Source organism: Lissotriton vulgaris, chromosome 3_1 (assembly GCF_964263255.1).
Source record: "Lissotriton vulgaris chromosome 3_1, aLisVul1.2, whole genome shotgun sequence".
NCBI classification, from domain to species: domain Eukaryota; kingdom Metazoa; phylum Chordata; class Amphibia; order Caudata; family Salamandridae; genus Lissotriton; species Lissotriton vulgaris.
Window position 1 is genome coordinate 328,938,527 of NC_141689.1, and position 27,876 is coordinate 328,966,402.

At 45.5% G+C, this 27,876-nt stretch overlaps 1 protein-coding gene across 1 annotated transcript in view; it reads left to right on the forward strand.

Annotated features, from left to right (window-relative positions):
- LOC147726407 (UDP-glycosyltransferase 3A1-like) overlaps positions 1–27,876 on the forward strand; it is a 539,556-nt gene that overhangs the window by 112,012 nt on the left and 399,668 nt on the right. The window contains exon 3 of the mRNA XM_086960529.1: positions 25,742–25,868. Within this exon, the coding sequence (XP_086816655.1) occupies positions 25,742–25,868 (127 nt within the window). The remainder of the gene's footprint in view (positions 1–25,741; positions 25,869–27,876) is intronic.

Below are 27,876 nucleotides of genomic sequence, written 5' to 3' on the forward strand. Positions count from 1 at the left end.
GTGGGCAGGTGGGAGAGAGCGGCAACATGATTGGACCACAGTTGTGGTTCTGTGTAGGTGAATGTTTGCGCATAGGAGGGGAGACCCTTCCCAGGGCAGGTGGGAGTGAGTGAGGACTAGGAGGGAGTAGTGGTGGATGTAGGGAGAAGTGAGAACATGAATATTGTATCCACATCCATTAATGCATCATGGATGAGTGCACTTATCAGTCAGAGCGCTCAAGGTGGGTGGTCATCAGTTTTAGCCTCAACAGAAAGCAAATATGTTTCCAATTCTTCGCCACTCATGCAGGAATTGCCCCTTATGCGCAGCAGTCTTAGGGTGTGTACCCCCACCCTGGTCCATATCAGCAAGGTTTGAAGCCAGCCCTGAATTTCTGGTAGAGCAGGGGGCATCTAGGCCATAGCAAAGTTATGTTTAAATAGGACAAAGGCCAGGTCAATAAATCAGTGCAGGTATTTGTCGCCCTTTGCACAGGGGCGCACTCCCAATAAGCAAGATTCAGTGGTGGGGGTGAGAGAGTGGGATGACAATTTCTCTACTACAGAGGTGACCTCCTGCCATACCTGTGACAATAGTGTGCAAGCCCATACCATGTGATTGCAGTCCACATTCGGTAGGTTGCAGCGGGGACATACTGAGTAGAGTTCCGGACACGTGCTGGATGGGGACTGGGAAGATAGATGTGGTGAATGTAATTAAACTGCGTGAAACAAAACATAGGATTGCAAGAGATATTCTTGGTCATTTGAAGAGCGCAGGTCCAGGCTGCACCAGTAAGTGGATGTGATAGCACTGCATTCCATTTGGCGCTTGCCCTTGAGGTGTGAGTGAGTGGGGTAGGATTAAGAGCAGAATACAGAACAGTGATGGCAAGGCGTTGCATGACATGTAGTGTCAGAAGTCAACAATGCATTCAATGCCTGCAATGTAGGTAGTTCAGTCTCCCCAGCGCCCCAGGTCTCGCGGATCACCCATTGCATAATACAGTACTTTAAAAACTGGCCAGCACTCAACCCGTATAACTCCACAAATTTTTGGAATGCACAGTTTCCCCTCATTATAGAGATCGCTTGGTTGCTCAATTGCGACTGCAGTCCATGGGATCAGATCAATGTGTCTCAGAGACCTTCATAGTGACAGCACATCCCAGATGGGGATCGAGGGGGAGTATGAGAAGAGTGAGCCCTTGTCATGTAAATATCGACACCAGCATTAGAGGGCCACTGTCATTTGTCGACATACTGGCACAGAGCAAATGATTTGGTCAGAGAGACAGAAATAGGTGTTAATGTCCCTCAGTGTGGCACACAATAATAGAGATTCAGGATAGCTCGGTATACTCAACCAAGCCAAGGGCAAATGTAGTTGGGCTGCAGCATATTAAAACTAAATGTTGGTTGCTCCCAACCCGCTCTCAAAGAGCGGATGTTGCAGAACAGACAGCGCAACTGGGCGTGGCCTGTGCCCCAAATCGATTTGAGTAACAACCATTAAGATCTCTGAAAAAGCTCTTGGGGAGCACAATGGGAAGGGCCGCAAAATAGTAAAGCAAGCGGGGAAGTACCGACATTTTGGAGATAGCAACCCGACCCAGTGGAGATAATGGAAGTGAACACCAACAAGGAAGAAAGCGTCGTGTAGACCTTACAGCCTTATCAAGATTGCCCTCCTTGAGATCACATTCAGAGTGGTTTATCGTTATGCTGAGGTACTTGAAGGTGAAATAGCACCATTGCAGGTGCAAGTCTGGACATAGCACGTGATCCTCGGTCGGACACGCACTAGAAGTAACACACAGGATTTAGGCCAGTTCACCAATAGGCCAGAAATCATGCCATAGTTATCTAAAATCTGCATCAGCTCCGGCAGGGAGGAGTTCACATCCCACTGAAAAATAAGGGCATCATCAGTATATAGTGAGATGACGTAGTGCACATCACTCTCACCTATGTCCCATTCGACAGCTCACTGGCGGAGCTGACAAGCGAAAGGCTCTATGGCGAGGGCAAAAATGAGAGGAGACAGGGAGCAGCTCTGTTACATGCCTCTGCTGATAGGGAATTTACCAGAGATAACTTGTCTAATTTTAACACGTGCCTCAGGCTTGGCAAAAACCTCATTTTGGTAAGAGGCGAGAATAAATATTCCCAGCTTAGGGCATCGAAGCTTTCTCTATGTCTACACCTCAACACGGACAGGAGCGCCCTCTGTTGTACTATGCAAGAGGCCTAAAAGGCGATGTACATTCAGGAAAGTGTTACGACCTGGGATAAACCCAGACTGATCTGGGTAAACCAGTAACTGGACCTGGGGAAGGAGACGATTCACCAGAATATTGGCCAGAATGTTAGTCTATGTTGAGCAAGGATATGGGGCAATATGAGCGAATGTCCAAAGGATCTCTGCCGGGCTTAGGCAAGAATGCAATAAATACCCCCAAACTGAAAGATGCTTTCACTGAGATGAAATTCATGGTATCCTGACTCACAGCAGAATCTAGATCTATAGAGGAGCATGGTGAAGATGCAGAAAACAGAGCAAGGAGGAACCATTTATGATTCATCAGCTTCCCGAAAGGAGTAGAGGGGCTGGCTACGGAGAAATTAATGGAAAACTGCATTACCTCCTGACTGCCCCAGAACAAACTATTGCCCTGCTTCATTCTAGAAAGAACCTACAGGTCACTGACATAGGAACCCTCTACAGGTGTCATAACTTGCCCCCTAATCATGAGGAGTGGCTTCTACCTTAAGGTGGAAGAACATTACCCCACAAAAGAATTTCCCCAAGTGATGGAAAAATAAAATAATAAAATGTTAATAAAGTTTATTTATTACCATTTTATTTTTCAAAACACCGTGCTGAGTGTGGGGAGCGGGGATTTCTGATTTCTGCTGCTCCCAGTCAGGCAGCAGCAGAAAGAAGAGATGGGCAGGGCTCTATAACCCAGCTGTCTTTGACAGCGGGTTAGTTAGAGACAGCATAGGACTCCAGTGTCCCTGGGAGTGCCGAAGGAGACTGTTCCTTCCAATCCTGTTGCTTCTTTCCTTCTGCATGAGAGCAGTGCCATGATTGGTTACTGCAGTTTCCTGGGTCCCGCGTTGGAGCCTGCCTGCCTGGAGAAGATCCGAGTGAGGAGGACGTTGCCAGGAAGGTAAGGGGAATTAAAAATGTTGCACTTATTTTTTACATTTACTGTTGTCACACCGCACCCTCCTTACATGCCAGCCGCCACTGCTTATCACAAAAATATTAAAATTACAGAAACAGAGATGCAATACTCAAGAGTGATAGAATGATGGAAAATCTCTTGTTCCCAGACTACACTCGGGCTGTTCAACGAAAGAGAAAATCTTGTGATGTGATCAAGATGCAAGCAATGAACTTGAAGTACCTGCTGATGTCTCTGTCCAGGCTTAAGTCATCCATGAGTCTTGTTCTTTCTTCTTTGACTAACCTGAAACAGCCGGGGACTGGATGCCGTAGAAAAAGGATTTAAAATTACACTTTAAATATCCTGTTGTGGAGAACTCCTTAGTGGGTGGGAGGGGAATGGAGGGCCTACTGGCAGAGAAAAGCTGAGGAGGAGGTGACACTTACATTGATGCATAGGATCACAAAGAGGAATGCTGGAGCAGTATGACTCGCAGACTAACCTTCCTCTTGATGGTAAAGTTGTGGCTAGGGCCTGATCACCCGGCCCTTCTCCACCCCAGAGCCTGAATGTCAAAAGGATCCAGGCCCCAGGCTAAGACTGACCCAATAGATCATTGAAGCATTGCATGAAATACTCTATATCTGGATATCTGGCTGTGCCACCACTTCACTCACTTAGTTCATCCTCGAATATGACACTTTACAATGCACGCATTACAACACGTGTCATTACAACACATTGTTTACATCGCAAAATCCATTAGAACGCATGTCGTTACAAAGCATTTCGTTACAATGCATAATCATTACAACACAATTACTATTCTAACTTCGCTGGGGCATTACTGTGGGGAATGCGTTCTGATGGATGATGCGCTGTAATGGCATGTGTTTTAATGGATTTTGCGATCTAAAAAATGTGCTGTAATGATACGCGTTGTAACATGTGCATTGTAAACAATGTTTCCCTTTATCCCTCTCTTGTATTTTTTGTATTTCTTAGATTTCCAGTAATGGGTTATCCTTAACTGCTGCAGCATGCAGAGGAGGTCTCATGTTTTCAATAGAAGCCAGTTGGTATTAGATGTGGCTAGTTAGAATAACAGCTGCTTCTGTGATAGAAGCATGGGGTGGGGGTGGTTAGGGAAAGTTGGATCCATAGATCTGTTAGTTGAATGCTTTCCATGTTGGTCCTTTAGTCATCATCATCAATAAACTTTATTCGGTTTGCATAATAGAAAACTATAAAAAGTTACAATTAATCTAAAAAAACATACAAAGCCCATAAATACATATCTGAACATACAATACAAATATATCAATTTACATACAAAATATTATGGGTTAGAGAGGACACCACAATATAGAAATTTAAAAGTTAATTCATAAAAATACAGCATCCAACTTTTAGCATTCCAGACATTTTCTATACCTTAGGGAACATTTTAGGAAGGCAACCACAAATGGAAAAAATTCTGGCTTTAATAATTGTAGTAGTTGCCTCCACCACCATGGCCCTCATAGACTGCCACAACTTCCCCGATTGACACAGTCAAAAGCGGAGGAAAGATCTATGAAGGCCATGTAGATTGTCCCCCGGTGGGCAACAGTGTACTTTCGGAGGATCAGATAGAGATTTAGGCATTGTGCCATGGTAGAGTGACCTGGGCGGAACCCATGAATGTCGGAAATAATCTTGTTTTCTTCCGCCCAGGCCGTTAATCTATTTAATACGACTCCGCCTACAACCTTAACCACAGAGTCGATAAGGGAGATCGGTCTATAATTCATAGTACTGTTACAATCTCCCTTTTTGAACACAGGAACAATTGTGGAGACACCCCATGACTCTGGACACCCTTCCTTAGCTGCGGCATTAAGCACAGCCACCAGGATAGAAGCCCAGAGGGAAAGATTTAAAAAGGTCTGGGGGAATGCCATCCGGACCTGGTGCCTTATTACACGAGAGACTAGCGATGCCTTCCTCCACTTCTCTTTGGGTAAATACAACTACATTCTTATTCTGACTTCTCGCTTGCAACCTGAGTAAGGTTGAGGCACTCTTAAAAATACTGCTAAAATGAGACACCCATTACTCTTCTGTTATGTTAGTGCCCAAATCATCAGCTCTGTGCCTTTCAAAAAGAGGTCTGTTAATAAGGCTCCAAAATTTGGAACCACTAGATAGAGTTGAAGGATCTAAAAGTTCCGGCCATGTTGCCTCCTTCAATTCCGTTTTGTGATTAGCCAGTATTCTTTTGTAATTAGTGCGAAGAATGCGAATTTGGGAATGATCCCTATGATTCGCTTTCAATGCAGCCTTTAGTTCTCTAGCGGCTTTGGAGCATAAAGGATTGAACCACTTAGGGTCACCGATAATCCTTCTTTGGACCGGTACCGATAACAGTTTCCCCACCTTGGAAACGATCCCATTAAAATCATTAAGAATACCCTTAGCAGTAGAGTGAGAGTTCGCACAGTGAGAAAGTTCTGATGCGCAAGATTCATAAAACTTTTCATAAAAAAGAGAAGGGGTTACTTGGGCCCATTTGACGCGTCGCCCGCCATCAGTAGGCTTTAGCGTACCTTGAGCTATCAGCCTATCCTGCCTTTTCAATATACTACCCCCCAAGCACACACACACACAGGATTATGATCACTAAAAGCACTCTCTAGTATAGTAAACCCCGATAAAAGGGACTGGACGCTTGTTGAGATCAGGATATGATCTATAAAGGAACCACCACTACGACCTTTAAAAGACGGAACCTTTTGTTTACTAGAAGGCGCTACAAGGCACATAGCTGAAAACAAATCATAATCGTTGAGAAAGTCGTTAAGAACATCTCCCTGTAAAGAGTGCTCAAAATGGAGACCCCGGATCCTTGGACATCCCAAATCACCCATGCTAGTAGTTCCAGGATCCCCACACGGGTGGACGTTAAAGTCTCCTAATATCATAAGGCTATTTCTTAAGGGGCCACAGTACTGCTTAGCAAAATTGTGCAGCTGAGTTATCTTACATACCCCTTGTCTGTGCACTGCATTATAAAAATTGATCAGACACAGACTAAAGTTTCCTCGCCTTAAAGCAATTGCTTTAAAATCACTATAAACACACAAGATATCCTTAATCCTACATTTCACGGCCAAGGGAATAAAAATAACCAGGCCACCCCTTGCTCTTCCACTAGCTACTGGAGTAGCAGGGACAACAAACGTTTTATACCCCTCCAAAAAAAGATTACAGTTAACCATCCATGTCTCCTGGAGACAAATCACAGAGAAGCGCTTGACAAACTGCACCCATAATGGATCTACAATCTTCTCTGCCAACCCCGCGATATTCCAGTACAGAACATTATAATCCTGGATCTTAAATTGGTCCTCGGTGGGTACAATAGGTAGATCCTACGGTGGCTTGGAGAATGGTATTTCTGGTAGCTCCTGGGCCAATGGCCCCTCTCCAATTATAACCTCCAAAGCCTCTCCAACGATGAAATAAGATCATCAGTCATAGGCATCTGGGCTGTTGGCTCTAAGGGCACTACGTTTTTACTCAGTCAGTTGCAATCATTCAACCCTGTGCACAAGATGATCCCATTCTACCCGAGGGTTAAAATGACAAGTCCTATACTGCTCCACCGGTTTATGGATTCACATTATTCTGTCTAAGGTTCTCCGCCTTATAGAAAATCCCAGAGGCAGTATCTGAATACCTTGGCCCCTATATGCCAAGCCAGCATTGACCTCCCTGAAGATTCTCTCAACAGGCAATGGGTTGTTAAAATTCAAAACAATGCAGACCCCACCTCCTTGTTTTCCTGGAGCTTCCCAACCAAGCAACACAATGAACCATAATGATGTTATGTATGGTCATTGGGCCAGCAACAGTATTAAAAGACAGCCAGTGAGTAACCTTGTTTTAAGTTGAACATAATCCTCCTTTTTTCCAACTGGGAGAGATGGCACATTCCCTAAAATTACCACAAGTGGGGTTGATTGTGGGGGTAAATCAATAACTGGTCAATTTTGTTGTACTTCATTGGTGTGGCCCTGCAACATAGCCCCTTTCTTTCCCATGACATTAGGGGCAGCACCAGGCTTCTCTACTACATGTACTCTGTCTGTTAACAAACAATCAAGAGCTTTGGCATTCAGCCCCCCACCACTGCTAGTAATCATATCTGTGACAGATGAAGCACAATTATTTAGAGGGCCAGGGGCTCCAAGCTTTCCCTCTAAAGATACCTTCGGCAATTCATTATTTAAAGCAGAAGGGGCCAATGCTACACAACTACGGTTTTGAAGGGATTGAAGAATATTGCGCTGATCTGCTATACTTTGCTCAATATTATGTAATTTAGTCATAATTGGGCGTAATTTATCTTCCAATATGCGGCATAGGGTGTATTTAAACACTCCCATCAATGGGAGATCAATCGCAGCGGGGGCTGCCCCAATTACTGGTGCTGGAATCACCTGAGAAATAGATTTAGACTTTTTCGCTTGGTTGCCCATTTCTTTTCCTTTTCTCTTAGTGCTACCAGTTGAGAGGTGCGCCCCCCCAATTGTTGCAACAGAATGGGGTTACTAGAAGCCTCAGTGGAAGTGAGAGGGGTGGAGGTCGGTCTTCTTTCCACACCCTTTCTGCTAAGATCTGGAGGGACAGCCCTCTGCCTATTTGTCACAGTAACAACAGGAGACAGGGACATGGCTATAAAATCCTGCTGGGACTCCAAAACAGGGGAGAGGACAACCAAAGCTTGAGTACCATTCCCCAACCTCTGTGTATTTATGGTGCTGTTAATATGTTTTTTTGATTGATTTATATCCCCATCCAAAAGCGGTAAAGAACCGCCAGTAGGTGATCTAGATAGGCGTCTATTTACCATCTCAATCTCCCTGTCAATTACTGTCGCAGCCCTAGACAGAAAGGCATCGATAGTGGTCACGGTTACTCTAGCATTACCCAGGACCCCGTCCTGATTTGCCTGTGTCTTACGCCTCCCCATAACTGGTACACTAGAATAGAGTCCCGGGCTTGCCTTAGACACAGGCGACCCCCAAGATTAATTTTTCATACAGCAAGTTAACCACAGGATCCTTCAAAACAAAGCTACTAACAAAAACATGTAGATGTGTCCAATATCTAACCATTAAAATAAAATCACTGTATGAAATAATCCTAGATCACTAACCAAGTCTTTCGGGACACCGATGCAGCATTGAAAAGGGTATAGCCCCGCCCTGCCTCCTCCTGGCTTTGCCCGGGCACACCCGCACGCATCCGGTGCTGCGGGAGGGCTGGGCCGATTTTGAGGGCCTCTGGCGCCCTCCAACAGCGTCACTGGCTCTGCGCCTCTCCGAGCCTTCTGGGAGTTGTAGTTTGGGCTTTAGTTTTTCCAGGCGACTCCGCTCCTCGCAGTGAAGGTAGTTCTGGCGAAAATGGCAGGCTCCCGCTAGGTCCTGCAAAGGTAGGTTTCAACTGCTGTTCCCCTCACAGCTAGGTCAGATTCTGTGGCGTCCGGCGCTGCCGGAGAGCCGGGCCGATTTTGAGGGCCTCTGGCGCCCTCCAACAGCATCACTGGCTCTGCGCCCCTCTAAGCCTTCTGGGAGTTGTAGTTTGGGCTTTAGTTTTTCCAGGCAACTCCGCTCCTCGCAGCGACGGTGGTTCTGGCGAAAATGGCAGGCTCCTGCTAGTTCCTGCAAAGGTAGGTTTCAACTGCCATTCCCCTCACAGCTAGGTCAGATTCTGTGGCGTCCCGCCCTGCGGGAGGGCAGGGCCAATTTTGAGGGCCTCTGGTGCCCTCCAGCAGCGTCACTGGCTCTGCGCCTCTCCGAGCCTTCTGGGAGTTCTAGTTTGGGCTTTAGTTTTTCCAGGCGACTCCACTCCTCGCAGCAACGGTGGTTCTGGTGAAAATGGCAGGCTCCCGCTAGTTCCTGCAAAGGTAGGTTTCAACTGCTGTTCCCCTCATGGCTAGGTCAGATTCTGTGGCATCCTTTAGTCACAGTGCTCTCATTCTTTGAAGTTTAAGATTTACAAACACCCCAGAATTCGATTTCCCTCTAAAAAAAAATATGCCCTTAGTCCTCATGTCTATAAATAGGGCAGACCCACCAGCCTAGGACTGCATAGGACTTCATTTGAGTAATGTTGTAGAATAGTAACAGTATCAATGATCACATTAAGAGAGGTGCCATCTTCAAATTTGCTAAAATGGCATTTGCTGGTAGCTGATAGCACTCCTCCTTCAACAAACTCACCTCCTTTGTTTACCCTGTTCATTTTTGGGAGATTAAGACAAAACTGAGTACTCCATGAATGGCATGTTAAACGGTCTAGGAGGCGGCAATTGTGCATCATAAATCCCTTCCATTGGTGGCCGTCCAAGTCACTACCGATTTACAGGACAGATTAATAGCAGTAGATGGTTGGATGGATGGAAAGCATTACAGTTTTTTCAGCCTTTACATTCCCCAAAAAACATTTTGATTACACTCTAGATGATCTCAGAACTCTAGTATCCAAACTATCACGCATACCACTTATAATAGGTGGAGCTTTCAATGCAGTCATGAATCCAACTACGTATCTGAACTATGCGAAATGCTTGCAATTCCTAGCCAAGGAATTGAAGGCATACTTTGAACTTAGTGAAGAATTAATGGAATCCCTTGGGATAAAATGGGTGGCAGGAAAACATAGCAGCATGAGAGGCCAAAAGCTCATTTGAAAGGGAAGGAGTGGGAGAAAACTCATTTCATATGTGTCTGGAGGCAAGAGTTCTTAGCCTCGAGCAAGAAAGTCTCACCAACCACAAAGAAGAGATCCCTTGGCAACTGGAGTCTGATTAGGCCTCCTTATGACAATACTACCTGGAAGAAGTCAGCCAATGGTGGGTGGCCTTGAGCAAATAGGCCTACAAAATGGGGCACAAGTCTAGGATATGACTCTATTTGCTGGCAACCACGAATGTTGCCTCCAGGAGTGATCCCTAGCATAATAGAGCCAGATGGGATGAATGCAGACACTACGCTCTGTCTTTGCCTCTTACTACCAAATCCTCTACACACGGCAAATGATCGGAACATGAGAGATCACTCTCCACATCGGACAGAGATGAGCTTGAGCAACCCCTCATGGAAAAAGAGCTAGAGATAGCCATTAGCAACATGCATTCAGGCAAAACTTCCCACACACTTCCACCGTCATTCATTCAACAGACATTCACTCTCAAACTACCTCACTCTAATCATGCACTCATACACATTAGATCATTGGGGTACATAGGGGCCTGCAGAAAACAATTTATAAACTGCTAGGACTAAAATAACATGGAGGCAAAACAATGTGGGTAGGATATTTTTACAGCGACTACACTAGAGGCCATCCATCCATGATGGTGGAAGTGTGTGTCACATGAACAATGGATTGTTCTTCGTGAAAATTAACTTTGACGTGTTTTATATTTAATGTTTTATTCACTTTTGCACATTTGTCCTAAAATTAGCGCATGTACTCATGTCTGAGCCACTGCTTTATCAATAAATAAGCTCTATTTTCATAAAAAGATGTACCTAATTTGTGTGATGTACTATTGTCTCTGATACGTAGCTCGTTGTCACCACCCCCATTATTTTCAGGATCCCACCCCCTGGGACCTAGAAATCTACCTTGGCAGGGTTTGTCTGTTCTATTCAGCTGTTTACTTCCCCTCCTTTTCCTGCCAATATCCTAAATATCCCACCGGGGAACCCCCTTCTATTCTGTTGTCAGAGGACACAACTAGCTCGGCACATGCACAGAAGCATGCCTACTACATCTGACAGAGCTGGAATCTGTGAAATGGAAATGTACGCATACGACCTCACATCCGTCATGTAGTCCAAATGTACACTGTCCCGCAGCAATATTCAGCACCTCCCAAACAGTCACAATGTACATTGTCATATAGTCTACATGTAAACAAGAACAATGCGCCAACACACATGTCTACACAATGTCAACATGCATCTCCCCTTCACATTGCAGAGGGGCACACAACACCTCCATCAGAGCACAGAAGTCAACACATCTGTGATGCCGGAGAGGACCACCACACCTAAAACACTGGCACCCTACAACAGCCCATGGACATCCCATGCAACCCACCATCAGGACCTGGGCAGGCAAGCGACTTAGAGGAGAACACAGACCCTGCAACAGATTACACAGCAGGAAGCACCCGCAAGCACAGCTGGCGCACAACACTTTACCCACCCACACATGGTACCCCAATGCTAAGTGTCAGCATGCCAAAAGGAGGTGGCCGAACAAGTGTGGGTGGGGTACGAACCCATGGAAGGTGAACTAGATGATATACATTGGTGTCCATTATCCTTCAGGGACCACCTACACCCCACAAAGGAGACCCACACTGCCATAGAGACACATGCAGATGCACATTCACAGTACCGAACCACGCCCAGGGGCACGCAAATAGCAGTCACACACCCAGGTTGGCTCTGCGTATGATGGCCCAGGCCACTCCCCTTATCAATTGAGTGGGTGACGACCAAGCTACATGTCCAGGCTCTAACCCGCTGCCTGCGGTGACATTTCTGTGTCCGCTGTACACAGCACAATGTAATGTTGTAGGGCCAGGGGCAACATGGAGGGAGCAGGAGCAAGTCCAGCAGTCACCCAACATGCAAACAGAAGTGTCCGTGAGTTGCAGTGCACTGAGGTTGGGGCACTAGAGCTGAGCATGCTCATTTGAAGAAAACTTCTAGGATTGTGTCCCTTTGAGATATCCCAGATGCAGAAGCATTGGGGTGTGTTAGACCTGCATCATCTTCCTCATCAACGTCCCAGGTCTCCCACACTGCTTGGGGTGACATTGCTACACAACCTCTCCACAGCACAAAACTCAATCTGTAAAAATCCATGGGTTGCATGAGTCAGTGGCACCTGGAGTGCTGAGCAGGGGATCAGGCAGAAGATGGCATCCATGACAGGTGCCAGCAACTCCGTCAGTCTGCCAGTACCACTTTGGCAGATGGCGGTTGGAGGTGGTCCTGGTGATGGTGGTGTGTGCCTCCTGCGGTGATGCGACGTTCAGGCTGGTCAGGACTTATTTGATGTGTGAGCCCTGGTGGGCCCCAGTTGACCCCAGGGCCATCGCCTTAGAGGCCATCCAACATCTCAGAAGAGTTAGTGGCCCCGGATGCACAGCGACTGGCAGAGGCACCCTGCCACAGGTAAGTGACTTGCGGTGCACTGAGGTAGGGCCACACAGACTCGGCAGTTCCTCATCGATGTCGAAGGTGAATTGTGGCGGAGGGTTGCTGGGCACAGTGGAAGCTGTCCTCCAGGGCATGATGCGGAAGGTCTGATTTTATCCGGAAGCAGCAAATGGTGGGGTGAAAAGCCACAGCCTCATAGCCAGAACCAATTTGGTATCAGCTACATGAGGATGAAACTACCCCCTAGTCCATAGACTCAGACGCCACCAATGTATGACTAGTGAGTGTCCATGAATGTCGGGGAACAGACTTAGTGGCACTGGGGCTGAGAGGGGATGCAGTCTGCGATGATGCTGACTGATATGAACTCCGCCATTGCTAAATCAAGACTCTGTGACCTACTGGACCGCAGTGTAGGCCGTAGGTAGTGGTCAGCAGTTGCCCACAGCCATGTGTCGTTGGCTCTTGATGCAGAGTTAATGACACCAGCGCAGTTGTCTGTAGTGTTCGATCACCTCCCTAACGATGATCCTTTTTGCTCCTGGCTGCAATGCGTAATCCTCTTACACCTCTCCTTGCATGCAATATGTACTTTGTCATTGAGAAATCGATGCTCAGTTCCAATTGTGCGACCATCTCGACCGCAGTGTAGGCGGTAGGCTTTACCAGCAAGGGGCCACGTTGGCTTGTAATGCCATACATAGACTTGGTGTCACCACATCGAAGGGAGTATAGTGATGTAAAGTCTGCATTACATGTGCGCCCGGCCATTGTATGATCAAGACTCAGTTCCAAATGTGTGACCTACTCGAGCTTAGTGTGGCCCGGAAGCAGTAGTCCGCGTGGGCCCACAGACATGTGTGGTTGTAATGCTATGCACAGACTTGGTGAAACCACATCGAAGGGAGTATAGTGACTTCAGCTCAGCCATACACATTCTCCTCAAACATAGTGTAGTGTAATCAAGACTCAGTTCCAAATGTTTGACCTACTAGTATGCTGTGTATGCCGGTAGAGTACGTCAACGAGAAAGGAGTACTGCGGGCCTTGCTCATGGAGGACGTAACAGTCGTAGCAGATTGCCAGGGTTGCGGGCCTCGGGCTTGGAGCTTGCACCGGCACGTGGTGGGCCCTCTTCGACACAGACCATTGTCAGCAGGTGGGCATTGAGGTCTGAGTGGGCAGGTGCGGGTACGACTAGTTCGGGGACCAGCAGCAGGTACACAGGATCGCAGGCAACACTGCTCACTGTGACGGCGTCGGCCTTGTGGTGGGATGAGAGGCGCCGCCCTGGCAGAGACGTTGGGCATTCCAAAAGAGAATCATGCCCAGAGCTACGTGCCTTTTATTCACACCCCTACGCTGGCCTGGCATGCCGCAGGCCAGCCCACTCCGCTCACGTTTATAGGGGGACGTAACAAGCTACATTTCCGCTTTCCTCCCCATTGGCTGGGGTGACATGGTTGCGTCTACTGACACTACACTCAAAACACCAGCGGTGTGTGTTGACTGGATATGCGTGTGGTCTGCATACCGCAGTGTGGCCATCACATCAACACCACACTTGGAATTGTGTACATTCTCATTCCTGGGTCACTTGCCTCCTTTGCACATGCCTGGTCCCCACCCCTTCCCACATCCTGCTATTGTGTGGCTGAGGTGCCATGCCATTGATGGCTAATGTACATGGCTGGCCCAGGTTCCCAAAGTAAGTTGTGCTGTTGTGTCTGTTGGGTGTGCATGTTGTATGTGAGCTTGTGACGGGTGCATTTCCTGTGTTGTGAGTTGCATGATTGTGGAGTTGAGGTGTGTGGTGTGTTCATTTGGTATTGGCCAAGAAGCAGTGCATTTCAGTGGCTGCCGTCCCGGTAACCCAGGTTGATGATGGACTGTCGAAGGGTGTAGGGCTCATGCACACTGCCTGGGGTGTTGGCGGGGACTTTGGCGGGGATTCCCCGGTGGTCCAATATTGCCCAGACATTGGTGGTATATATGCGCTTTCTGTTGTGCTTACTGTGTGCAGTGTTGCCAGAGGGCACAAATGGGACATGGGTGCAGTCAATTGTCCCTTGACATGTGCAGGAAGGCAGCTGTGGCATATACGCCTTGCTTGGTCTCCAGCTTCGACTCGTGCGGATGTTGGTTGGAGGGTACCAGTGGCCAACAGGTGCATCACAGCCAGCAGCTTGGTCTGCGGTGGGATGTTGGTTGTCCGCTGTGTTGGTACCGTCAGCCTGTGTGCAATGGTGGTCAGGATGCGGTGTATGGTGGATCTTTTGTGCCTGTGGTGGGCTATGACATTCTCTGGTGTTGGGTCGGTGAGGTTGGTGCATTTTTGGAGGATCGCTGACTGTCTGCACTGCCTTGGGGTTCGCCGGGGGTAGTAGAGGTCCGGGGGGGAAGGGGGCTGGTCCTGGGGGTGGAGGCGGTGGGTGTTGTGGCCCTCTTGGGTGTCTGGGCCGCATGTTCAGTGGCTCCATGGCATCTTCTGTTCTTCAGGTGTGGCTCTGGGCTGGCCTCCCTTTTGTGGTGCAGGCTGTGGTCTGACTTTACACCAGGTCAGAGCAGGTGTTAGTTTCCTGCTGCTAACGTACCTTACTGCCTTTTTAGGGTCTTATCGCCGATCTGGCTGGTCGTTGAGAATGTTGCGGAGTGGTGTTGTTGTGGCTTTTTGCTCGGGTATGCCTACTCTGCATCTCATTAGTGATAGTTGCAGGGGTCATCTGTGGTGATGTTTCTTGCGGCTGCTATTGCAGGTAAACTGGTGCTAAGGGCTGTTGGCACCAGCTTGTGAATGGGGTGATACATTTATTGCGACTTTGGCTGCGATAAAGTGCTGTTAACTTGGTGATAGCTCCTTGAGAATATGCCCCATAGTAAGATATAAAACCAATTACAGTGTCAACAGAATTCACAAGTTCCCCAGAATGGTAAATGTTGCCCAGATTACAAAATTGGTGCAGAAGTCAAGGTTCTAGTAAACTCCACATAAAATGCACATAATGTTGCAGAATAGAACATTTATTTCTGCAGCTGTCTTTTTATACGCTTTTGAACCCGCAACCGGTATTAAAGGAATTAGGATCAAGGCATCTCACAATAATATTTATTCACGAGAGGTCCACCACCCGGATACCGCTTGAAGGAGGGAGGGACTCCATAGTGGCCCAGGTGCTCCGCATCTTGAAAGCTGGTATTGCAACGTTCCCATATTTAACACTCTTTTCAAGCACATGTGTCAGCTGGAAAGGCAAACTTGCTTAAGAAACATCCACTCCCCATGACTTTGTGGGCACGTGCAACGACTGTTGCTTGCGCCAAACTCTGTATGGAGTCATTACGTTTTGCAATGTCTCTACCCTTCTTGTCTTAATAAATCTTTTAATGTCTGTTCTATGCACCTTTATTCATACATTTCTTAAATCCTTATGTGTTGATCCTAGTAAAAAAAAAATGAAGCCATTTGAGGATGGTAAAATCCCAGGTAGTTTAATATCTATCAAAGTGCTTAGCCAAGAGCTCATGAAGCTTTGGTATGACAGAAGGCTACTATTCCTGAATATAAACCAGAACATTTGGTGTGGGTTTTGGAGCCTGTGGCTCCCAGGACCCTTCAGGACAAATGGATTGTATTTGGAAGCCTAGATGATGCTTACAAAAAATCGCAAGATATGGGGGAAATGGTGGAAATACTATAGTCTAACAGACAATTAAATTGCTTTGACAGTTTCTTCACTGATTGCTTAGATGAACTGTTTTATTGTGATTGCACTGTGTACTTTTTAAGGCATAATGTTATATTTTTCCAAATCATTATGAGAAAGTCATCCTTTTTGCCCTGAAAATCCCCCTTGTTTTACTGATACTGGAGGCTACTGACTCTGATTGTACCCTGGGCTCTACTAACTTGGCCCATATCCAGTGCTCTGTTTAAAAGGTATATGGTAATTAGGTGTAATTATTGTTTGTACTGACAACCTACCTGTAAGTCCCTAGTATATGGTGAGGGCATGTAGGTTTAGAGCCCAATATTAAATGTATTTATTTATTTATTTAATCAGCTTATAAAGCGCACTGTCACCTTACAGGCATCCTGGCGCTAGTGGCTACACAAGAGGCAAAGGAAAGTTAAAGCAGGCACAGGAGAACTATGGCTTGGGAAACAACCAAGTCTTCACCGATTTCCTAAAAGGGAGAAGTTCCCTAATTTGCCTAACCTCCCAAGGGAGGCTGTTCCACAACTTAGCGGCAGCCACCCCAAAAGATCTGCCCCCTGATCTAACTTTTCTAAATCTAGGCACTCTCACCAATCTAGCCGAAGAGGAGCGAAGCAGTCTAGAGGGAGAATACCGAGCAAATTTAGATTCAATTATTGGGGGTCCAAGCCCATGAAGGGCTTTAAAGACCAGGCAGAGAGACTTGAATTGTACTCTCTGCCTGAGAGGAAGCCAGTGAAGTTCAGCCAATGCTGCTGACGCAGATGATCTTCTGGGCAACCCTAAGACTAGCCTCGCTGCAGCAGATTGAATGCGTTGAAGCCTATCCAACAAAAAGCCAGTAGAGTCAAGTAAAAGGGCATTACAATATTCGAGTCTACTCAATATTGTACATCTGGCTACCAGAGCCCGTGCATGAGAGGGAAGAAGAGGCATACTTTTCCGCAAAGACCTGATTATTGCAAAACAGTAGGTTGTAGTCTTTGTGACGTGAGCTTCCATAGAAAGTCTACTGTCCAACATAATACCCAAATTGTGGACAGTTTCAACTGGTTGAACTTTGACCGATGTTTGAGGGGGCCAAAAGTCATCCGGAAAAAGAGGGGGAATCCTCCCCCCTGCACAGAAAAGCACCTCAGTTTTAACCGCAATAAATTGAAGGGAGTTGTTCTGCAGCCAACGGGCCGTATCCCGTAAACACTCATGAAACAACTCCACCGGTGTCGAATCCTCGCCCTCAAAGGAGAGGATTAACTGAGTGTCAACCGCATAGTTTATGGTATTAATCCCGTAGGATTTAATAACCGTGATCAAGGGTTTAAGATAAATGTTAAATAGCATAGGGCTAATTGCTGAACCCTGCGGAACCCCATGCGACACAGGACAAAAAGCAGACTGAAAAGGCGGAAGAGACACCGCCTTCTGTCTATCCTGCAAGAAAGATTGAAGCCAGCGCAGGGCAAAACCTCTCACCCCAGCCTCATACAGTCTTCTCAGAAGAATCCCGTGGTTAACCGTATCAAAGGCGGCGGACAGGTCAAGCAGGATCAGTGCAACTGCCTGTCCCCTGTCCGCGCGCCTTTGCAGTTCATCCATAGAGGTCACCAAGGCTGTCTCAGTTCCATGGGCAGGTCGGAATCCAAATTGCACCTCCTCCAGCAGCTGATGCTGCTCCAGATGTTTAGAGAGAGAGGCGCTAACCAGGCGTTCCACAATTTTAGCCGGAAAAGGTAGTAGAGAGATCGGCCTGTAGTGTTTAGAGCACTCGGGATCCAAAGATGTTTTTTTCAGTAATGGGGATACCAAGGCCTGCTTCCAATGAGAAGGCCAGTGATTGGTTGCAGATCAGGCAAAGAGTAGGAAAGAGTTCCTTCTCATACTCTTTCCAAATTTTATGTGGGACCGGGTCCAAGGGCGAGCCAAAGGAGATACCCTGTGCCAGCGAGCTAAAGTCCTCCTCCCTTAGAGGCGGGAACTCCAATAACTGCTCATCAAGCTGCCAGATAGGGCCCTTATCTATACCCTCCGAGGCCTGATCCCCCAAGGCCAAGGAGCTACTTAAGTTAGAGGGACCCTCAAGATCTTTAATAATCAGTTCAGTTTTTTTGTCTGAAGAACTTAGCCAAGTTCTCACAGAGCTCCTGAGATGGAGGTATCGAGTTCTTAGCACAGTCAGGGCTAGTAAGACCATTCAGTATATTAAAGATGCCCCTAGAACTATTCGCAGCATTGCATTGCAAATCATGAAGCAAAAATACATTAAAAACCAGCCCTACCTTTCAGGCTGCTTTTAAAATATAACTATGTCCAAATTAGGAATTAAGGGTACTTTCAAAGTCTTAAACTACATTATTATTAAATATAAGTCACCCCTAAGGTCTGCCCTAGGTGCTCCAAGGGTAGAGTGCATGCTAAAATAGGCAGGGGCATTATAAACAATGTTTTATTTGTCCTGTTTAGGAGAAAAGTGGCAATTTCGTTTTTCCCCATTGCAGTATATTAGCTCCATAGACTAGCATGGAAAGGCTTTATACAACATTAATAATGCCTAGCTTTTGACAGGAGTGAGCTGAAATAATACCTTAAAGTATAAAAGGTTGGATTGATTATAACTATTGCAGGAAAGTACTTTTAGAACTGCTCTCCTAAAGTTACCTAACATCAGCCCTGTATTAGCCTAATTTGATTGGCCAGCATTTGACAGGCTGAGCCACGCTGCCTTAATGAGGTGTGAACCGGCCTGCCCTGGGACAAAGGAGAGATCTGAAGGCAGGAGATCTGCTGCCAGGAAGGGAGCTGAGTAGCCAATCTGGTCTTCAAAGGGGGAAAGACACTTAAGACAGGACCCAAGCCCACCCTGACTTCCTCCACCCCCAGCCAGATGGTAGTCCCTGTAATTGAATTAGGAGAAGGGCTGGAAGGTGAGTGCTAAGGAAACTTAGCTACTTCTGTGGGTTGGCTTAGCCAGACCTGAACCTCCAGGAGAGATTATATCCATTTTGGATTTTTGTAAACAGTGCTTTCTGGGAAAGGGAAAGGCCACACTTCAGGGAAAGGGGTGATCACAGAGGGTGGCACCCATTGGTCACAGTCTCCAGGTTTGCCCCACAGAACGATCCAGAGCTCTTCACCGTCAAAATGAGAAACAAGACCTCCAGGAATCATGGAAGCATTGCATGGAAGCAGGCCACCGTCTTCGAACTGCAGCCAGAGCTGACTAGGAGCCTCGCTCTGCATTGAGAGAAATAGCTCCAAAAAAGTAACTGGGTCAGAAGGTAAAAACTTGTTTGGGCCCTACCACTCATGGTATCCTACTCGCGCTCTATAGCGGTTGGCCTGAAACTTTGACTTTGTCCCGGTCAAGCACGACCAGATGTCCTTGTGGTGCTTTCAGGCACCAGAAAGCACATTTTTACATTTAATCTTTAAAAATTCAAATCTCAGGTTTCCTACATTGGATTGTTGTTGTTTTGGTATCATTTTAATCATAAACATAATTCCCAGTTTTATAAATTCGTGTTGGATTTTTTTATGTGTTATGTTTTACTTGTTCACTGTTATTGGTGTTTTTAAATGCTTTACACACCTGTATTCTACATTAAACCTGACTGCTCATGAGCCAGGCTACCAAGGGTTGAGCACTCATTAATTTATTGAGACATGACTGGACTTTATTTGTGATTGTGGTATAAAACTAAGTGTAGGAACCTACTTGCCCTTACTAATACACCACTTCCAACAATAATAATATTTGGTTTATTAAAAAAACAAAACACTAATTTCTAAAGTCCACTCAGGTTACCTTATATCATTAGAATAAAGAGGTGAGAAGTTGTCAAGTAAGTGGATAGCTTCCCATCCCCTATGCCAATAATGCACAATCCAGATTTTCCCCTTTATATCAAAGATGGTGTGAATTTGCAATGCCATCCCATACATGAGGAGCATTGTTTGCAAAGGCACCTCAATGAATAGGGAGCAGCGTGCTATTGAAATCCAGTTGGGCCCATGGGATTTATGCAAACTGACCCAATCACGTCTTTGAACTGACCATGACAAGGTTCAACATAGGGTAAATAGGGACTCATCATCACCAAAAAAGAGGAAAATGAGAGGAGTTGGTAGCGATCCAGCAAACGTCCTCCCCAGGCTTTAATTACAAAATCAAATGTGTGTGCAGTTCTTCTCATCCACTGCATATCAATTCTGTTCAGTGGTAAACATGTTTTGTTGATTGGGCATCACTGTTAGGATGCACAGCCTCTCACTTACCACAGTAGAATGCTGCATCATCAGAGTGTGCTTCTCACTGAGTGGGTAGTTTAATATCCATAGGGACCCAAAACAGGGCTCTTTACCATAGATCTCTTTATGATTTATGTGCCTGGAGCTGTACATAGCATAAGATGGTGCCCTTTTTAGCAGGTGTTTAGCAAGGAAACGGATAAAGAGCAGCAATAGAGATGCCCTTTTGAAGACAACACAAAAATCTTCTTTGGAGAAAACGAAGGGCCATATTATCAAGAAAGGGCGATACATTATTGCCACTTTTATTGGCAGGAAACTGCCGCTAAAGCGGCGATAATGGGCTTGATAATATGCCCTTGAGAATTCCCATAGATGCCCAGGTTAACACCAGAACCAGAAGGGTTCTGTGGGTAGTACTGGTATTCTTGGTGTGGGTTATGCCAATGATTCGATGGGGCTGGTGGGTCTTGTTTTGTGGGCGGACCGTAGAAGAATGGAACATGATATGCTGGAGGGCCTTGGTGATTGCCCCATCCTCTTGCCCTTCGTGAGTGCATTCTTCTTTCTTGACTCCTTCTGCCCTGGTGGCTTGTCCCACTGTTTCAGATTGAGCCCGAGCTATTTGAACCTGTGTCTGAGGTGTCCACATCTGTATTAAAATCCTGCTGTCTTGTAGATGGGATGTAGTCCTCTCGTATGTAGGGATAAACCCGCTCATAACTGAACCGCGTCCTTATTTAATTTAATGAATGTTCTTTTCTTCAGAGTGGCTTCAAATTCATTCATAGTTTGGTTTAGCTCCTCTAGACGTTTTTAAATTGAACGGACTTACTGGTAGCTTTTGAGATGTACTTTGATGGCCTGTATCCCCCTCTTTAATTTGGCTCTTTTTATTATCAGAATAAGCCAGTCTCGTGTGCAGTGCCAGGATATTAAAGACCAGTCCTTCTTGAATGTGTTATCATTAGTAAAGATGAAGGGTTCATTTTTGAATATCAATCCGTGTGGGGCCGCATTTGCCCTTAAGTATTCAGCCATCATTGAACCATGCAACGCAGTCTTAATCTGGGTTCTTCGTAGTGTTGTGAGCTCATCTCATTAATTGTTGCCTGAAAGGACTGATGGTAGCCAGGATCTTTCCACCTCCTCATCGGAGAAGGTGGGGCCTGTGATTTCTGTCATAATAGTGTGACTGATCTCTCACCGAGAAGCAAGGTAAAAACAGATATCAGGGGAAATGGTACTCCTTTTGTGATCTGAAATAATCGGCAAAAAACTTGCACAGCTGTGCGCTGTCGACGATAACTCAAAGAAGAAAGATGGAGAAAGAGATAGTAGTGGACTCAGCCTCCTTAGGAAAATATGAAAAAAACACAAACCAAGAGGCACACTTTCCAAATATTATTTTATGTCAAGTCCAGCATCTTCAGGTTACTCCGCTACTAATATGGAAAAACGGCTGTGCAACTTATCATTGGGGGGAGTGATACATCCCTTGGTGATCACTGTAAATTGCGGCTTTCATTTTACACCTAAGGCCATGGTTTAACAGTTTATCCAATGCTTGAGGGCTAAGAATAAACGTGTTTTTCCTTTATGGGGTCAAATGGGACAGAAAGAGGTTCAGATAGTGAAAGACTCATAAGAGTTTCAGCTGAGCCCTGAACAACTGTGCTAACATCTGATGGTGGTATTTGTCTATCTCCCACACGTAAAATGCCCCTTCCAAATAGCGACTCCTTAATGTTTCCTAAAGTCACTTAAAGATTCGGAAAGCCATTCTGAATGGTTGTATGATGGAACACCCTATGCATTTACCCCTCATGTCTTTACAAGTCAGTCACTATCACCACTGCGATGTTACCATGTGCTACTTTCTCACACAAGTCGTTAAATGACTTGCTTTAAGGGAGCTGGACTTTGGAATAGTATAAATTACTATTCCAACTCCAGTCTATGCAACTGTAGGGAAGGTGCTAGACGTAAAAGTCCAAACCGAGATCCAACAACGCGTCCCCTACATCATGTCATTGTAACAACTTGCAAAGTAAAAATAATGTGTGGTAACGTTGGGCTAGTGACTTTGTTGTCAAGACTGGTTTCCCATTCGAAATCTTTAAATGTGTTCAGTACATTTAACAAAGTGTTTTAGCTGTTGAGAACCCTCAGATTTACTGAATGTAATGGTTTGTGACCATTAAAACACTTTGAACATGAGACCCAAGGTCTTCAGCTGAAAGAAACTTTATAGGAAAAAGGCACATTTATCATAAGGGTTTCAAACCATGGGCAAAATCCTTCCTGGCTGCTTTGAGGTACAGTCAAGAAAGACCTTCCTTAGGTAGAGGAAGAGGTGTAGCAGGAAGTTCAGGGGTCATCTTGTTAATCTTTTATTGGCCATCTTGCATTGGGTTGATAAAAAACCCTGTCCTCAGAAAAAAGAGAATCCAAAATGCGGACAGGGCAAGGAATGCTTATCCGAGCATGGAGTAGCAGCTACCCTAATAGCCGCAGAACACGCCAACCCTAAGACTGTGCTGCACCCTGCATGGATTGAGGCTAGTGATAGGGGGAAACAACCTTTACAACACGGTCATTACATCGAGATACCTTTACAATGCGGTCGTTACAACAACTGCGTTGTTACAATGCAGTACTATTACAAAGAAAGTCATTACAACGACTTGCTCTAGATGGCGCTCTAAACTAAGGAATAGTATAATTTACTATTCCAACACCTTCCCTACTGTTGCACACAATGGAGTTGGAATAGCAAATTATACTATTCCTAAGTCCAGCGCGCCATCTAGAACAAGTCGTTGTAATGACTTTCATTGCAACGGTACTGCGTTGTAACAACCGTGTTGTAAAAGCACGCAATGTATTGACTCGGGTTGTAAAGAGACATGTTCGTGATAGGTGAACAGACCCTAAGCCATGCCCAATACACCCACAAGTTCTGCAGCAAAGCATCACTAAGCAGGGATTTGAGAAAAGTCTGATCGTTCCTAGTAAGCAAGATCTCCACGCTCTGCTGGCTAAAGAATATCAGACATTCCTACATAATAATAAATAACAGCAAGCATTGGCAAAGCCAGTAGGTCTTAGTAATGCCCGAGCTATTGGCTTTGTTAATGTGAATGTCTTTTGCCATGTTGCCTAGTCACACATCTGCTGTTCATTATGGCTGAAAGTCACTGAAAGTCCAGAATCACAGGATGTTGAGCCGATGTCAAGTCTCTTAATGCCCATGTTGAGTTCAATGTCCCACTCCTCCTAACACAAAAAAGTGATATGATGTGCCCTGTGGTGGCTGCTTCATAGCACTTTTTTCTGTGACTTTCAGCCATTCTGAATAGCAGATGTGCTGCTAGACAACATAGCTAAAAGCTTTGCCAGTGCTTGTTTGGTGTTGATGAGGTCTTGCTGAACAAATGTGAAAGTGATAGTGAGACACAGTGGAGGAGCTTTGAAGTGAACCGAGGATATGACATGAAGGCCAGAGCTGCCGACAGGAGAACTGGGGAACCAGGTTTGAATCTTGAATGCAGCTGAACAAGCTGTGATTCTGGGCAATTCACTGTTCGCCCTGCCTACAACAAATACCCTCTGCCTACAACAAATAATTTGCTACTATGTGATGTAACTGGTGAGCGCTCAAACTGCTAAAATACCACTGGTTCATGTAAAAAAGAAAAATAAAGGAGCAGCTATGAGAGGTAGTGGGAGGACGAGTCAAGCAACACGGGAGGAAGCAACAATAAAGGGGGAAAAAACACTTCAATCGAAACAGAATCTGCAAAAAAAATGAATATGTCACTCTTTAATGTAACTGTAGGGCACTTAAAGTGCTCCATTACACTGAATCGTGTTCGCACTGTGGCAAGACAGAGGACGGAGTGAGAGAAAACATGAGAACTCGATTGGACAGCCTGAACACAAATAAAAACATAGCTCTTAAAACGGGAGCAGTGGATGGACATTAGTACATGGCACATGCTTTGGGGGCGGGCTAAACACATGGGACCTCATTTATGAGAAATGACGCATCGCTGCGTGAAAGCAGCCATGCGTCACTTCTCAGTGCGCACTCCTTGCGACATTCCTGATGCGTCATATTTAATGTATGACGCATCATGTCGCAAGGAGTTACAGATACGTCACTATTTCTGACGTATCTGTAAGCGCAAAAGTGACGCATTGCTGGAGTGTGTCACAAAATTGACGCAACTCCAGCAATGCGTCTTTTCACATGGGGCAAGCCCCATGTGAAAGGGCCTGCGTCAGTCTTACGCCTGCTGTGAGGCAGGCGCAAGATTTTGACTTAACAGCATCCTAAAAGTGACGTAGTGAAATCTCATAGATTTGACTGCGTCACTTCTACAACCCTTCCTTGCGTCAATACGCCCCCCTTGCATACATTATACCTGGCGCAGGTATAATGTGGCGCAGGGTTTACAAAGTGACGCATCTACCTAGATGCGTCACTTTGTAAATATGGTGCAACAAAGCACATTTTTTACGCTGCTGGTGCGTCACAAAAAATGACGCACCGGCGGCGTAAAAGTGACGCACGGCCTCATAAATGAGGCCCTTGGAAAGGCATGACGCATATATGCCGAAATGAGAACAAAGTATATGAAGATGGAGCGAGTAAATGGTAAGCCTGAGGATGGCTTAAAACTCACAGATTGAACACAATATGTCTCTTCGAGACAGCACATGTGCTGTCTAGCCAAGACCTAAAAAATCATTGCATCATGATTTTTACTTCGCAAACATGTACATTGACATTTAATGCAATTTAAAGTAAATAACATTTGCCATGCTTACAAATGCAAGATCACATTGTTTTTAAATCTGCAATGCAGTCTATTTTTACAGTGAATGAGTAAGTTACAATTAATCATCAGAGTCGTTTATCAAAAGAATGCTAAAATATCCAAGCTGTCTCTGCTGGCAACACGGTATGTTGACATTCTAATGTAACCACACATACATAGAATGCAAACCTGTGACTACACAGATTCAGAATTACAGCGCATTGAAAAAAAATGCGATGTAAGTGTTACTTTAAGTAAATAGCATACAAAAATGCACTGTAAATGTAAACCTATGTAAATGATTCATTGTAATGCATGGAACAGCTGGACAACAAGATGGGTCGTGGGGGAGCCGATGTCAAACAAGTCTAGCTATTTTGACTTTTGACAGTACGAGTTCAATTCAATTATTTATAAGGACAATGTAGTACTGTTTGTTGCTGTTGAACATTGCCGGGCATTTATAGTATAGGGCACATCTGCAGATCTCTTTGCTTTACTTTTATGTATCTTACACCAATTGTCAAGTGCAATTCTTACACATTCTGATAACTTTCCGTATTTTAGGTATAAGTGAACGTGGTCATAACTCGGCCAGCAGCTACAAGATTACGACTTATTCGACAGGAGAGGAATCTGAATCAGCCCTCCAAACATTATATGCTGAGGACCAAAAAAAATTTCTAGAAGGAAGGTACAGAAGACAGTAAAACTTTCAATGGATATAATATTTACAGTATATTATATAACCCAATGTATGCTTACTTGACTATATTTACTATCCACAGGGGTGTACTTGTTGATAATACTTACTATTAGATTGTATAGACAGTGTTACACTTTTTGACAAATATGCATCAAGAGACATGCCTAGATTTAAACATGTATTCTGGTAAATGTGAGGCAGAATAGTGAAAATATTTTGCCGAAGACTTCGTGGTTGTGGGAATTGCGCATGGATTTACTGAGCTCATCAACAACTTATCTTGTTCAGCAGAGAATACGTGTGTGGTGAAACAATGCCAATTGCAGCAGTGACGTCTATGGAAACAGCCTATCCTGCACGTGTGAGATGGGGTCTGTATGTGGGGACAGGACGATCAGTGAATGAAGTCGGTGCATAGATGCAGTCTGCTATGAATGTGTGAGATGGGGTCTGTATGTGGGGACAGGACGATCAGTGAATGAAGTCGGTGCATAGATGTAGTCTGCTATGAATGTGTGAGATGGGGTCTCTATGTGGTGACTGGACGATCAGTGAATGAAGTTGGTGCATAGATGCAGTCTGCTATGAATGTGTGAGATGGGACTCTATGTGGTGACTGGACGATCAGTGAATGAAGTTGGTGCATAGATGCAGTCTGCTATGAATGTGTGAGATGGGGTCTCTATGTGGTGACTGGACGATCAGTGAATGAAGTTGGTGCATAGATGCAGTCTGCTATGAATGTGTGAGATGGGACTCTATGTGGTGACTGAACGATCAGCGAATGAAGTTGGTGCATAGATGCAATCTGCTATGAATGTGTGAGATGGGGTCTGTATGTGGGGACAGGACGATCAGTGAATGAAGTCGGTGCATTGGTGCAGTCTGCTATGAATGTGTGAGATGGGACTCTATGTGGTGACTGAACGATCAGTGAATGAAGTTGGTGCATAGATGCAATCTGCTATGAATGTGTGAGATGGGGTCTGTATGTGGGGACAGGACGATCAGTGAATGAAGTCGGTGCATAGATGCAGTCTGCTATGAATGTGTGAGATGGGACTCTATGTGGTGACTGAACGATCAGTGAATGAAGTTGGTGCATAGATGCAATCTGCTATGAATGTGTGAGATGGGGTCTGTATGTGGGGACAGGACGATCAGTGAATGAAGTCGGTGCATAGATGCAGTCTGCTATGAATGTGTGAGATGGGACTCTATGTGGTGACTGAACGATCAGTGAATGAAGTTGGTGCATAGATGCAATCTGCTATGAATGTGTGAGATGGGGTCTGTATGTGGGGACAGGACGATCAGTGAATGAAGTTGGTGCATAGATGCAGTCTGCTATGAATGTGTGAGATGGGACTCTATGTGGTGACTGGACGATCAGTGAATGAAGTTGGTGCATAGATGCAGTCTGCTATGAATGTGTGAGATGGGGTCTGTATGTGGGGACAGGACGATCAGTGAATGAAGTTGGTGCATAGATGCAGTCTGCTATGAATGTGTGAGATGAGGGTCCCTGTGTGGTGAGAGGATGAGCAGTGCAGTGTCTTGAATATGTGTAGCAAGTTCCCCCCTTGTAATGATGGGTGCATGACCAGAGTAGGAAGATTGATGTATAGAAGCAGTCTTCTATAAATATGTATGATGTGGTCCACATAATGTGATAGGGTAACCAGGGCCGGGGAAGGGTGGACAGATGCCCTTTGCCATCAGTGTGTGAGAGTATCCTGAGTATGTGAGCTGGAGTTCCCAGCGTGGCAAACAGATGAATTGTATAAGAAGTGAGTGTAGGGCTGTGCTCTGTCTTCAAATCTGAAAGCAAGAGGTGCGATCAGCTGCGTCTCCTCTATTAGGATGGAGGCACATCGCCCCACTGCATTTCAAGCATTTCAAGCAGTGGATAAAAGAAAAAGAAAATGATAATAACACTAGGTTATAACCATTACCATTTTTTTTATCGGTTTACAGGATAGGGCGGGGCTTGGCT